The 12,333-nt window shown below is 41.8% G+C and overlaps 2 protein-coding genes across 2 annotated transcripts in view; one reads left to right on the top strand and one right to left on the bottom strand.

Annotated features, from left to right (window-relative positions):
- Positions 1-5,881, top strand: part of wwp1 (WW domain containing E3 ubiquitin protein ligase 1) — a 28,606-nt gene extending 22,725 nt beyond the window's left edge. The window contains exons 23-25 of the mRNA XM_088322822.1: positions 2,507-2,603; positions 2,677-2,749; positions 3,742-5,881. Of these exons, the coding sequence (XP_088178948.1) occupies positions 2,507-2,603; positions 2,677-2,749; positions 3,742-3,841 (270 nt within the window). The 3' untranslated portion in view covers positions 3,842-5,881. The remainder of the gene's footprint in view (positions 1-2,506; positions 2,604-2,676; positions 2,750-3,741) is intronic.
- A 1-nt stretch (position 5,882) lies between these two features.
- Positions 5,883-10,787, bottom strand: rmdn1 (regulator of microtubule dynamics 1). The gene is made up of 11 exons (XM_088322834.1): positions 10,634-10,787; positions 10,134-10,308; positions 9,630-9,735; positions 8,667-8,751; positions 8,448-8,607; positions 8,284-8,373; positions 8,153-8,208; positions 7,887-7,974; positions 7,796-7,826; positions 6,102-6,235; positions 5,883-6,023 (listed from the first exon to the last, which is right to left on the bottom strand). The coding sequence occupies exons 2-11, from the start codon at positions 10,266-10,268 to the stop codon at positions 5,982-5,984; spliced, it is 927 nt and encodes a 308-aa protein (XP_088178960.1). The 5' UTR covers positions 10,269-10,308; positions 10,634-10,787; the 3' UTR covers positions 5,883-5,981.
- Between the last annotated feature and the right edge of the window lie 1,546 nt (positions 10,788-12,333).

The following is a 12,333-nucleotide window of genomic DNA, read 5'->3' as shown; positions in this document are numbered from 1 at the left end:
CGGTACTGTCAAAAGAGTGTCCCGGTACATCAGTTCTGATCTGGACGCTTGCCACTTTTTTGCAGCTGCCCACACGCCGCCGCCCTTCATTAAAATCCACCCTCGGCGCAAACGTTACTCAAACGACTTTGTATCTCAATTTTGGGAGAATGTAATAGAACAGTAAAGCACGGGGCATTTGTACCTTGTAGACAAATCACTTTTGAGCATGTTGAAAATATTTACTTTGGCGAAATGACGTGTTATCTTTTGAACGTTCGTTTTCCATCGATAATTTGATGGTTCGTTTTGGCGCTATAAGCTTTATGTTAAAACGCGTCACGGTTTTCAATACATCCCATATTCGGAAGGCAACTTTTTGGAATCGCCGGGTCATTGGAAAAATAGCTCGTCTACGTAGTAAGAAATGGCAATGCAAGCCATGAACATGGATAGTTACACCAGCTAATCGACTACCGTAAATTCCGGACTATAAGCCGCTACTTTTTTCCCAAATTTTCAACCCCGCGGCTTATTCAGATTCAGATTTACTTTATTGTCATTCGTGTAGACGTGTATACAGAACGAAATGTCGATACATCTGACCCGCACACTTACTTTGAACGTCAGCCGGGATAGATAAGATTAACCATGTCTTCGTCAGAATTTTAGCGCAGCAGTTCGTCATCTCGCTTGCCACTTCCAGTTGTTAAATGGTCCAGTTTATTGTCCAGAGAGCGAACGTTGGAGAATGGATGGGAGAGGCGTTTAGCCTTAGCCTAGCTGTTAGCACGGCCCGGCAACCTCGCTTCCTCGTCCGGCGGTCACGCCGCTGTCTTGCCACTCTGCTTCGCTGCTTTGTAGGCCGCCGGGTCTTGTTGACATAGCAGTCCGTGGCTAATAAACACTCCCGAGTGGTCGTAGCACCGAGCGCTTGATGTCTGGATGATCGCATATCCAGCAAAAAAAAAACTGCGATCGTATCTTAATCTGCAGTTCGAGCCGACTTTGTGCGCCGTCAAAACTGAGTCGAAGACTGGGTCTTATGGCCGACGTGTAAAAAACTGTTGCGAGCCGATGCAGCCGAACAGGGGCGCCGCCAGATGTGACGATGATGATGTATTCAGGGATGCGGCCGATTTATGTCATTTATCTAACGGGCCGCCAGCAGCGCCCGAGTATGAGAGGTAAGATTTACACGGGTGGAATATATGTGCCGAGGAAGATCACAAATTATGAGCGTTAACATACCCTCATCGTGTAATTTGCACCAAATGGGCTCATGACGCAGCCACTATGTCAAAGGCAAACCGGGCACATTACTGGGACATATTGAAGCAAGGTAGCGTGGAACGACGTCATCATGACAACATTTCTTTCCGACATTGAGAAAGACAATCTAGATGTCTTTACCAATTAGGAGGAAGCGGGTCGTCTGCCGCGATTCTTTCGATGACTGCTTTTATTTCCCTAACAGACTGATTAGCAGGTATGCGAGCGTCTATTTAGTAGCGTGAGGCTACCTCCCAAAGGCACGGTTTAGGATGAACGTTATATTATTATCAAAGCTTTGAAAACTCTCTCGATGTACCGTCTTTCTTTGTAAATATGTGTAATATGTATTTGCAACTGTATAGTTTTGTAATGTATTTATTTGAGACACTTATTCTGCACGAGCAAATTAAAAAAGAGGGGCGGAGCAAACGCCAACGCCGATGGGAAAGTGGGGACCGGTAAAAGTGAGTTTTTGTGGACACGGCGGACAATAACGGATATATATTTTTCCCACCTTTACCTTTGGAAATATACACTTTTTTTTTCCTTTGATCACTATCAACTGGCACCCAGAATCTGCAGGTCTGCAACAAATTTTAAGTACCTATATCATTTTACGTTCATTTTGGCGGCTGTGATTTTTGGACCGTGTGCTTCAATGAAGGACATTTAGTTTCAATCGCGGGACTCGAAGTTTGGCTTCGATTAATCTCGTGTTTGTTTGGTGAGGGTTCATGCGGCCTATATTCAGGTGCGGCTTGTGTATGGACAAAATCGGTTTTCCCCTTAAAATGTGATGGGTGCGGCTTATAATCAGGTGCGCTCTATAGTCCGGAATTTACGGTATATTGAGTTTCTTTGATGTGATTGGTACTTACTTTAATATAATTACTGGGAAATAGATCAAACGTTGACTGCAAATACTTAAGGGCTGCCGGTGTTGGGCCCTTGTTTGACTGTAGATGAACAATGCCATTTTCTGTCTTCACCAAGAGAGAGAAAATTCAAAATCGGGCTTAGTTGCTTGCCCACCACACAGGAATGAATCGCCATGGTAAAAGGTGGCGGTTCTGTTCTTCCCCGGTGTTTATCGATATTTGTTTCAACTCGAGCGTTACGGTGCTCCTTGCCGTCCGTCGCGGCTCTCGTTCCGCCAGGGACGGCAACGTGACGTCACGTGCAAAGGCTCAATAGCAAAGAAATGGCCATTTTTAACACGTGCGACCGTACAAATGTCCGCTCTTTCCTGCAGCTGGTAAAAGAAGTGGACAACGAAGTGCGCCTTCGCCTCATGCAGTTCGTTACTGGGACCTGCAGGCTTCCTCTGGGGGGCTTCGCCGAGCTCATGGGTTAGTCGTACCGCGCCGTCTTCCCACATCTCGGGTCCGTGATGACGTTCTTGACATTTGTTTGTCACTGTAGGAAGTAACGGGCCTCAAAAGTTTTGCATTGAGAAGGTTGGGAAGGAAACGTGGCTTCCCAGGAGCCACACATGGTGAGTGGAACACTTTCTCAAACTTTTATTTTTCTTCCTATCGACCACATCAAAACTTTGAATGTTTTATCTTTTCCGACAAAAAAACAAGAGACCTCTATACGATTCAATAATAGAAATATACGTATAAAGAAAAAATGACATTAGATTGATCGGTGTTTTCTTTTTCAAATGTAAAGATTATTCTTGTACTAGATATTCATTTGTTGTTGCACTGAATAGTCAATATTTGTAATCAACATTTTGCTGCGCGTTTTTCAAAAGATTCCGAGTTGCTCGACATTAATGTTGCGTAGTATACGAAAGTTCAAACTTTAAACGAGGTACAAAGCACAGCGACGTCTTGTGGTAGAGTGAAAAAATAAAGTAAATCCAGTGAATAAAACAATCTTGGTTTCCATCGTTCATTTTTCTGAAACACAATTTCAAAATGTGATTTCTTTTTTATCTGTAGTCTGTACAGCTCTTTGAGACTTCTTGTGATCAACTAAACATGATTTGACCTTTTATTCAAAGCTTCTTTTTTTTTATACCTTAAAAGTGGATGCCTTTGCCATTTCTTTAAATGTATCATTCTTGCCTTCATATCAAGCCACACAACTGCGTTTATTGAACCGGTTTGCATAAGACTTATTTGAAATGAGTTTGAAATTTAGCCAGGGAAGTGGTGCTTTACTGCTACCTAGTGGCACTTACAGGAAGGTCGTAGAAAAGAATTCATTTTTTCTTGAGTATGACTACTCACTTATTATAACCGCCGCTAACTGTCATATCGCGTATTGGGAAGAAATTATTGAGTAGGTTCATTCTAAAAATCGGACGAGTTGCATTTTCCTATCAAAGCGTAACCCGACGGATGAATGAACTTCAATACTTTCGTAGTCAATCATCTTTGATCGTAAAAGGCTTCTTGACTTGTGTTAATGCCACTGCCTTATGAATGGATTTAGCATCCTTGTAATAAAATATGCTATGCTTTTGTTTCCCTGTAGCTTCAACCGACTGGACTTGCCCCCTTACAAAAGCTTTGAGCAACTCAAAGAGAAACTCCTCTTTGCCATTGAGGAAACCGAGGGATTTGGACAAGAATAAGCGCAGCGTTTCTCTCCATCGTCATCAGCATCATCTCTGATCGATCGCCCCAAATTAATCAAACAATTGCACAAGATAACCACCAATGTATATAAGCTATTGTCTGGGTTCTAACCAAAGTTTAATTTGCAGCAATCTTATTTCAGCAGACCTTTAATATATACATATAGAGCCCCCACAAAAATATGCAAGCCTCTCATCGTTCGAAGCTGTTTTAAAAAGAAAATGACGGAAAACATTTTAAAGATGAACTCGTCCTACTCTTGACCACTTTTATGAAACGAAAATGTTTTGGGGCGGGCTTCATTGAGTAATGATTTTTAAGCTCTAGTTCTATAGAGCTCTTAAGTTGTAGTGGCTTGGATTACGGTGCCTGAAATCCCGCCTCCACCCTTTTATCCATCGTCTTTGTTCAACTAGTGGAGTGAAAAAGCTACCGTCTCCTGTTAAAACATCTTAGTATCGTTTAAGAGACCTGTACAATTCAGTGGACTAGACCGGTGTTTTTCAACCTTTTTTGAACAGTATAATTTATAATACCCCCTGTTTTTACGGCACAGACGCTTGACAATAACATCATATTTGCAGAAAATGATTTATGAATGTTTTTTAAAATTTGAAAAAGTGACATTGGATCATTTGTCACAGCACACCTGACCAACTCTTACTGTACACTAGTGCGTCGTGGCACAGTGCTTGAAAATCACTGGTCAAGATGACAAAATTAACATGTTTGGAACAGAGTCTTGGTATATATTTTTAAAATTACATTCCATTTAATGAAGACAATTGCAACAAAAAAGTAACCTAACAGCGTCTCATAAATGTAATTCCATTTACTGTACATTTTGTCCGATCCTAGAGGAAAATTGGGTTAAATATTTGCTCATATTTACAAATCGGAAGAGAAGATTGTGACAAAAATGCCCAACCCTACTTGTAATGTTCCTCTGAATTGTACAGGATGTTTTATTTTCTTCCAACGAAATAGTTTTTACAGAGGAGTGATTCCCCCGACCCTCACCCACCCACCCGTTCTCCACCTCGCAGTGCTTTTTTCTGTGCTTGGTTAGCGACAGTCGTTGAGGTACATTTGCCATCACACACACACACAGTCTTTAAAAAGGTTCACTTTCTAGTGACATATTTAAAAAGCGTTGCCCTGTGTGTGTAAGGTCACGTCCACGGTGACATGTCCCTTGTTCCACTTGCAGTGAGGCAGGATGACACGCAGAGTCACATTCCCTCCCCCATGAGAAAGTGCTTTAAATGATTAAGTGAACTCTAAGACACACAACTCGCCAAAATAAACATTACACGTCAAAATCCTTGCGCGTGCGCGAAAGCAAAGATGTGGGCGGATGCGAAAAGTTCTTTTAGTAAACTGTGTTTTTGGCCAGCCTCGGAGCCATTCTTTTTCCCTCCTCTTGTTCCCACTTCACATCCGTTTTATGTCTCATTTGGTACACGGAGAAATGCAATCAAACAGCGGTGTCGGCGGCCATCTTTTTCCAGCGGTTTAAATTCAGACCGAACATTTTGTCGGACGGTTCGGCGTTTGTTTTCCCCGATGCCTAGCTCCGGCCGGAAAGAAATCATGCGCAGGGAACGCACCGTAGTAGCAAAAGGAGCAGACTTCAAGAACCGCGCTTCCTTTTTCTCTCGATAGCAAACGTTATGTCATCGAAGCAAACGGAAAACGGTGTATGTGAATACTCGTTGTACAAAGAAAAGCCACAGATAGCTTACTTAGACATTCTAATAAATCGCAGAGCCGCCGTTCCAGTGTTTTGGAAATCCGCGTCGCCTTTTTTGTTTAGTTTCATATCAGAAATAGAGCGGGAGCGTTTCGGTCGCCTGAAAAGCATCCCCGACTGTAACATATCGCGTGTAGATACACACTGTAAACACCTACCACACTGTACAGAATGGCCCTTTACCGGTGTATAGAGGATTCATTTTTAAATCAGCTTTCAGTCATTTGAAATGAAGAGAAAATGGATTTATGAGATACAAATAAATACGTGAATGACTCCCCTCCTTTGCCGTGACTGTGCCTCTTTATTTTGGAGTCGCGAGGAGACGGGTCATCGGTCAAACTCTGTTAACAATTAGAGGACGTTGTCAAAAGGTGCCAGGTTCACCTGAACTTCTTTAACAGGTCAATGGCCTCCTTGTGGACCTGGACACAACGGATGAGAGAAGCACGTAAGCGCAAAGCGTCTTCCCCCCGGTTAACACCGTAACGACGGTAGACCACCTCCTTGTCTTCGTGTGTCCGCGGTGGGTAATCTTTAGCTTTGTTTAGCCACTGAAGAGCTTTCTCATCATCTTTCATGGCCATGTAGGTCTTCCCCACCATCAAGAGGTTCTTACTGTAGAAGTTTGGATCCACTTGGGATGATAGAGGACAACCGTTAACGGGTACCGATGAACAGCAATAAGGTTTTTTTCCATGTACCGCAAACCCGCCTACACTAGTTTTACATTTTAGACGACTGCTTATTCACCCCCTTCAAAAACTCCTACCGAGTATTTGTTTGGCTGCTTTATTCAGGGTTCTTAGCCCTTTTTTTTAATGACCAAATTCAAAGACTTCCATGGACAATTTTTCAATGATGCCAGTACCTTCAAAGAAAAAAATCCAGCGCTGGAACAAAATCTTTTTTTTTTTTGCTTTGATCACTAAAATGAAGTGGCTATCTTGCTGCTAGCATATTCTTTGTGCCGTCTATTTTGCGCTGTATCTATCCATGATCAACAATCTTTGTCAATGGATGAATTCTGCATCACCTATGCACACACAGCTTAGCTACACATATTTACAAACAGGAAAAGGGCTCTAAAGGTGCTGGGTTATACAAGCTTAATACAGAAAACAAAAAAGTACTAAAGGTATAAAAAGCAGAAAAAAGGAGCCAAATCTGGACCCATTTTAATGATAATGATCGATGCAAAGAGGAATGCATTCAATGTTTTGCTCTTTGTTTTACTTATTTGAATGTATATTTGAGTTGTTTTTTTTTAACAGAATATCCGTCTAATTTGGTTCAAATAGAATTCTAAATCGTTAATTCTTTTGACATTTTATCATTTATAGCACTGAAGAGTTCATAGTTATAATGTATATTTGATTGTTTTGCATTTACAGGGATTTTGTATTGTTCGACTTTAAATACATTCAGTGTGTAAATAGCCAAAATTGTTTTGTATTGTATATTCTTTTGTGGGTAGATCTGTAAATATTTTAATTTATATTTCAAGTGTTTACAGGGATCCCAATGACCATTTTCCATTGCTTATACTAAAATGAAAAGCCTAACCCAGAATTAAATGACCATTTCTATACACGACGTTTACCCTGCTTTTAAAATATCTAAATATGAAATTTAGCTTTGTTTTAAGAAAACTTAATTTGAAGTGATTTCAAAAGTAATCATTTACAAAATCTGTCAATATCAAATAAGGTGGCTGTAATGCAAAAAATATATATATATCGGGGATTCAGTGATACTTTATCAGAGGGCCCTTGCTACTTTGTTCTTCGGTTATTGCTGGCCAAAAAAATAAACAACTGAAAAAGGAAACAATGGATGCTTCCCGCACCATTGAGGATCCTTTTCGGGCAGCCAAGATTTCGGCAGATAGGCCACAATTCCATAAGCCATAATTCCCACCTGTTGAGACCTCCAATGCCGATTGGCCGATTGATTTTTTTGTTTTGACCCGCCCACCATATTTCAGCTTTTATTAGAACAAGATTTGTTCTTTAGTCCCATACACTAAAACTCTTCTCAAATACCATCCGATGCAAACTATTTTTAATGTAACTTGAGAAAAAAAAATCAGTTTTGTAAAATCACACTCAACTAAAGCCATTTTGCTTTCTGTTTGAGACGAAAAAAATAATAATTTGAGGTGTGCTTTAGAACATAACGGAAGATCTTGTTTTACCTTGTTCTGCTCTCAGGAAGAACTGCAAAGCCTTGAATGAAAAGACATTCATTAAACTTGAAACAAAATTCGAAGAAAAGAAAATTCTCACCTCTTCAAATGTAGATGTGGGAGGTGAGCCAAAAATAACAGTCGCCACCTTCCGTTGATACCAGGGCAGGTCAGAAAAAGTAAAACACCTAACAAATGGAAGAGAAATTTGAAACGGATTGGCACGGTAGTCTACCAGCGACCTTGAATCAATACGAGGACATCATTTCTGTAAATTCCAGATTTTGAAAACCGTTCCAAGTCATTTCTACTCTAAAATCGGACGGATCTCAATCCAATTCTTCATAGAAAAAAAGCCACACTTACCAGTAACCTAAAATGTGTAACGATGTCGCATCTTTGGGATTCAGCTCGAGAGCTCTCTTGGTGATAACAAATATATCCGAATGAGATTTTACTTCTGATGGTCACTTGACATACGAGCGGGCCTTACTCACCTCCAAGTGTTCCCGAATTGTGTAGGAATTTCCAATTTTAACCTTGACTCCCTCGTACTCCCCCACGTCGCTAAGACATATGGCGTACCACTGCGGATGTCCCAGCAGAAAGAAAAAGAGGTGAATCCGACGGGATCGGTAAAAGCCGCGACGCGTCTTCTCACTTTGTGTGCCGCAAAACACTTTTCGTCTTTCTCCAAGGATTTTTTGGAATATTCGAAGGCCTCGTACACCAGCTGTTTCTTTCGCGCTTCCGGAGTTTCGGGCAACTCGGAAAGGTCTCGGGACACTCTCGCCAGCCTCCACAAGAACTCTGCGTTATCGCTGGAGAGAAAGGACAATCGAATCGTGGTGGGCGAAAATCCGGCCGTCGCGGGTCTCACCTGTTTTTGTACTGCTGCAGAAGCTGGAAGAGTTTGTGCGTCTCCGCGCAGCTGTAGAGGTAGTCCGCCTGCTCCAGGACTTCCTCTTTGCACAACACAAAAACATGTACCGGATTTTCAACGGCGTAAGGCGCACAAAAGAGTTTTTTTACATTGTAGGCAGGCCCCGTGTCTCACGTAAAGCAGCTCGATTGCCTTAGGGTCGGTGGCCCGCCACGAGACTGCGAAGTCACAGGTTCCAGTCATAGACTTTTTGTCACGTCCTTCACATCTCCAACTAAATGTCACTCGTATACAACTCATGTGTCCCGCTTGTGCAGAAGAGGACCCGTGACGTCAGACGTCATTCGCGGAAATACCGGTGTTTTCCGACGCCGTAGCGTAGGTAGCCGTTTGAAAGTTCACGAAACGGTGTCATTTTTCCACGCGGACTACGGCGGCGCAGAAACTTCCAGTGGATTGTAACGAAGACAATGTATTGTCGGCGCTCGGACTAACGCGTCTGCCGGAACTGTAGTTTGCAAAATTATTTCTGAGGAGCTGCACGGCACCAAAGGTGACTAAGAAAGTGAACCTTAAGCGAGGCCGTTCCGGTCAGAAACGGAGGTCGAGGATTTTCTACGGTTATGTCACGGATGTTCTCTTCAAAATGTGAGTACCAAACGGATTTTAATATTTTGCTTTATCTGCGAGTCTTACTTTGTAATGGATATATAAATAAACCGCAACGGAACTCGGTTATGCTTCCGTTGTATTTTTACATACGCACACTTGTACGCTTGTCTGGGTTGTTGTATGGCGCGAGCAGCAGAGGGCGCCCGACGGTGCGGTGCGCCGACGGTGCGGTGCGCCCTGTGCAGCGTTAGAGAACTACAGGCGGCTACGGAGGGTGCGCATTGTTCTCGTGAAATTGCGGTACATGTAAATTGTGTATTGCTGATCGTGTCATGAATTCTCAACTACCTTTTTCTAAAGCAAGAACCAGCGCCGAGTTCTGCAGCCTGCGATAAGCTCCGTATGTCAGGATGGAGAGCGTCGGGAAGCCCAGTAGGAATGCGGACTTCCCACCCTGCGTAAAATGAAAGTACAAATCACACAAACACGTTTAGTCAAACATCCCCAAGCAATTTGAGACCTGCCGCTTCGATCAATATTTAATTAGCCTTTTTTTGGGTGATTTCCCCCGATACCAATGTATTTCTTGTTACGATGGCATGATCTTGGCATGTCTTTTAAACTCTTGTGCAGGTAATGGTATATTGAGATTTTATTGATTATTTGTCAAAAACCCAAATGTGTAAAACGCTTGTTGAGTTTGTGACCAAATGGTCTTATGACTTCATACACAGTCCTTGAGACTAGGTTTTGGGAACACATTGAAAATTCTATGGATGTCATTCTTGCAGGCGTTCAAGTCAGCGAGCATTGAAAAAGAAGCGACGAAGGCGACATTGAAAAGTGATTTACTCTGACAGCATCGGCGACCCTTCTTTGAGTGGTGCGGTAAAAGCGATCTGCAGATTTGATTCTGATCCCTTTCGTCCAAGTTGCGTACGACGTGAAGGTTCTGTTGATACACCGCGTCCAAAAGAATGCAGCCATCGTCTCCAAAATCCCAACCAGGAATGAGAAAGGCGCTCACCTGTCACATATTTACCAACAGAGGATGGCTTCGTGGGACGTTCAAGAACACACGAGGTAAACGTTGCAGAACCGGAAGCATTCCTTCCTTCCGGACTTTGAATATTCTTTCAAGCCTTTAATTTTGCGATTTAGCATGCTGCTGTAGTGACTACAGTGTACAAGCATATTTGCGAGATAACTCTTGCTTTACCACTGGTTTCAAATGCCTTAGCTGTCATTTACAAATTGTAATGGGCACGGTTGCGTTTCTGGGGAATCTAAGAAATAGAAACATATGTATCATTTGTGTTTTGGCTAACGTATACCTCGAAAGAAAAACATACCAAGAAAAAGCATTTTCAAAGCTCTCGTAGTCGTTTCGTAGCAACGATGGCATTCTTGAATGCAATCCGTCGCAAGCTTGTCCGTCGATTTCAAAGAGCCGATCGGAAACTCGAATAAAAACTCGATCCGCGTCCACACCCAACTTCTCATGAAATACAACTTTTGTTCTAAGAAAAAAAAGTCCAATCTGATGAAATCTTAATCATGCAATATTGGCAATATTGTTTCAAAAACAGTGTAAGTTTCAGTTTACGACACTAGGGGTCGCCACAGCGAGTCGGATTTGTGTTGCAGTGACCGCGGTGTCGTTTATGGTGATATCGTTATTATTTCTGCGTGTTTTGTTCTGAATACGACGAAATGTTTTGTTTTGAACAAATATATATTGTAATAGTTTTTTGACATTCAGATTTTGGTTTTCCGTAGTTTGTATTCTTCCCTGTGCTTCTCAGCGCTCGTTTTGAGTTGCCCGGCACTACTGTGACCTCTAGAATTCCTACGCAGTCCATTGAATCAACTTTCGGAGCAAGTAAAGGGCGACTCATTTGCCTTGCCTATTTTTAGAGCCCCTTTGTGTATTTTCAATATCACATTTTGAATTTCTTTTTCTAACAAAAACAGATGAGATTAAAGGGACAGTGTGCTCGTTCAAACGAACCACAAAAAATGTATCGGAGTATTTCAGACGCTGCCTTTTGTTGGACTTTTTTCTTTTTTAATGTAGCGTTTTTCATTCTATTCAAGCCCAAGCTGTCCTTTATGTAGGGCAAGAGTTTTTTCAAAATGCTTGGGTGTCATTTGGTGGTGCTCGAGCACCCCCACAAACAGGCTAGTAACACCCATGGTTTAAAACCACTCCATTCTCAGGTCTCTTGCAGACTCCAACAGATTTTTTTTCCAAATTTAGCTCCACCCGTTGACCCATCAACTCTGAAAAAAATCTTCCTGGCCCAGGCTGAAGAAAAGCAACCCGTTTCACGCTGTTCAATTCGTACACATTGACAACAATAAAGTGCGGATGAACGAGAAAAGTCCTACGTATGAAATAAAAGTGCAAGTGAGCTAAAGTCTAATATTTAGGTAATACAACTGACCTACAGGACCTAAGACACAACATACAGTCAAGTGTTCCGAGCAGCAGCAGCAGCAGCACCAGTAGTCGCAATAATATTCATAAAAATAAAATGTCAATTTAGCTGTACAGACTACTAATAACATACCCGATTTAAAACCTACACGAGGGCAAGGAAAAAGACAAAAACCTCAGCATGAAGAAAATGGACAGGTGTAACAGAGTTGAAATTTGATTGTTTTGAATGTTTTTTTGAATTCTCACAAAATCTGTGTTTTTGTTGTATTACTGTTAATATTCCGGTACCTCATTCAGTTGTTAAGTCACGGGCGTCTGCGACTGTTTTTTTTCGTTTGGCACTTTATGGGCTTCAGCGCTTGCCGTAGCTTAAGTGAATTTATAAGCGCTGAAGGTAAGATGTGCCCAATATCTGTTGGATAAAAAAATGCATATTTTGCTAGACATATGAGCTGCTTTCGCAAATTATTTTTGTATATAAAGATATATAAGTTGTGCTAAATGATGTATATTAAAAAAAGCACTAAATAAGAAGTAAAGCAATACAGCTTGAAATGAAGATGCAACGTGTTTTGATGCAAACATGCCACGAGGTGCGGCCTGTTGAGT

Source organism: Urocampus carinirostris, chromosome 18, assembly GCF_059441175.1.
Source record: "Urocampus carinirostris isolate Australia breed hairy pipefish chromosome 18, RoL_Ucar_1.0, whole genome shotgun sequence".
Classification (NCBI taxonomy): Eukaryota; Metazoa; Chordata; class Actinopteri; order Syngnathiformes; family Syngnathidae; genus Urocampus; species Urocampus carinirostris.
This window is presented reverse-complemented; position numbering and strand designations above follow the sequence as displayed.

What these genes read in the sequence shown, in the direction of transcription:
- rmdn1 (XM_088322834.1), bottom strand. Translation starts at nt 10,268, where the DNA reads ATGGCTGCATTCTTTTGGACGCGGTGTATCAACAGAACCTTCACGTCG. An exon ending in AGTGTTTTGCGGCACACAAA is followed by an intron (nt 8,374 to 8,447) that starts GTGAGAAGACGC and finishes GGACATCCGCAG; the next exon opens with TGGTACGCCATATGTCTTAG. An exon ending in CAATTCGGGAACACTTGGAG is followed by an intron (nt 8,209 to 8,283) that starts GTGAGTAAGGCC and finishes GTTATCACCAAG; the next exon opens with AGAGCTCTCGAGCTGAATCC.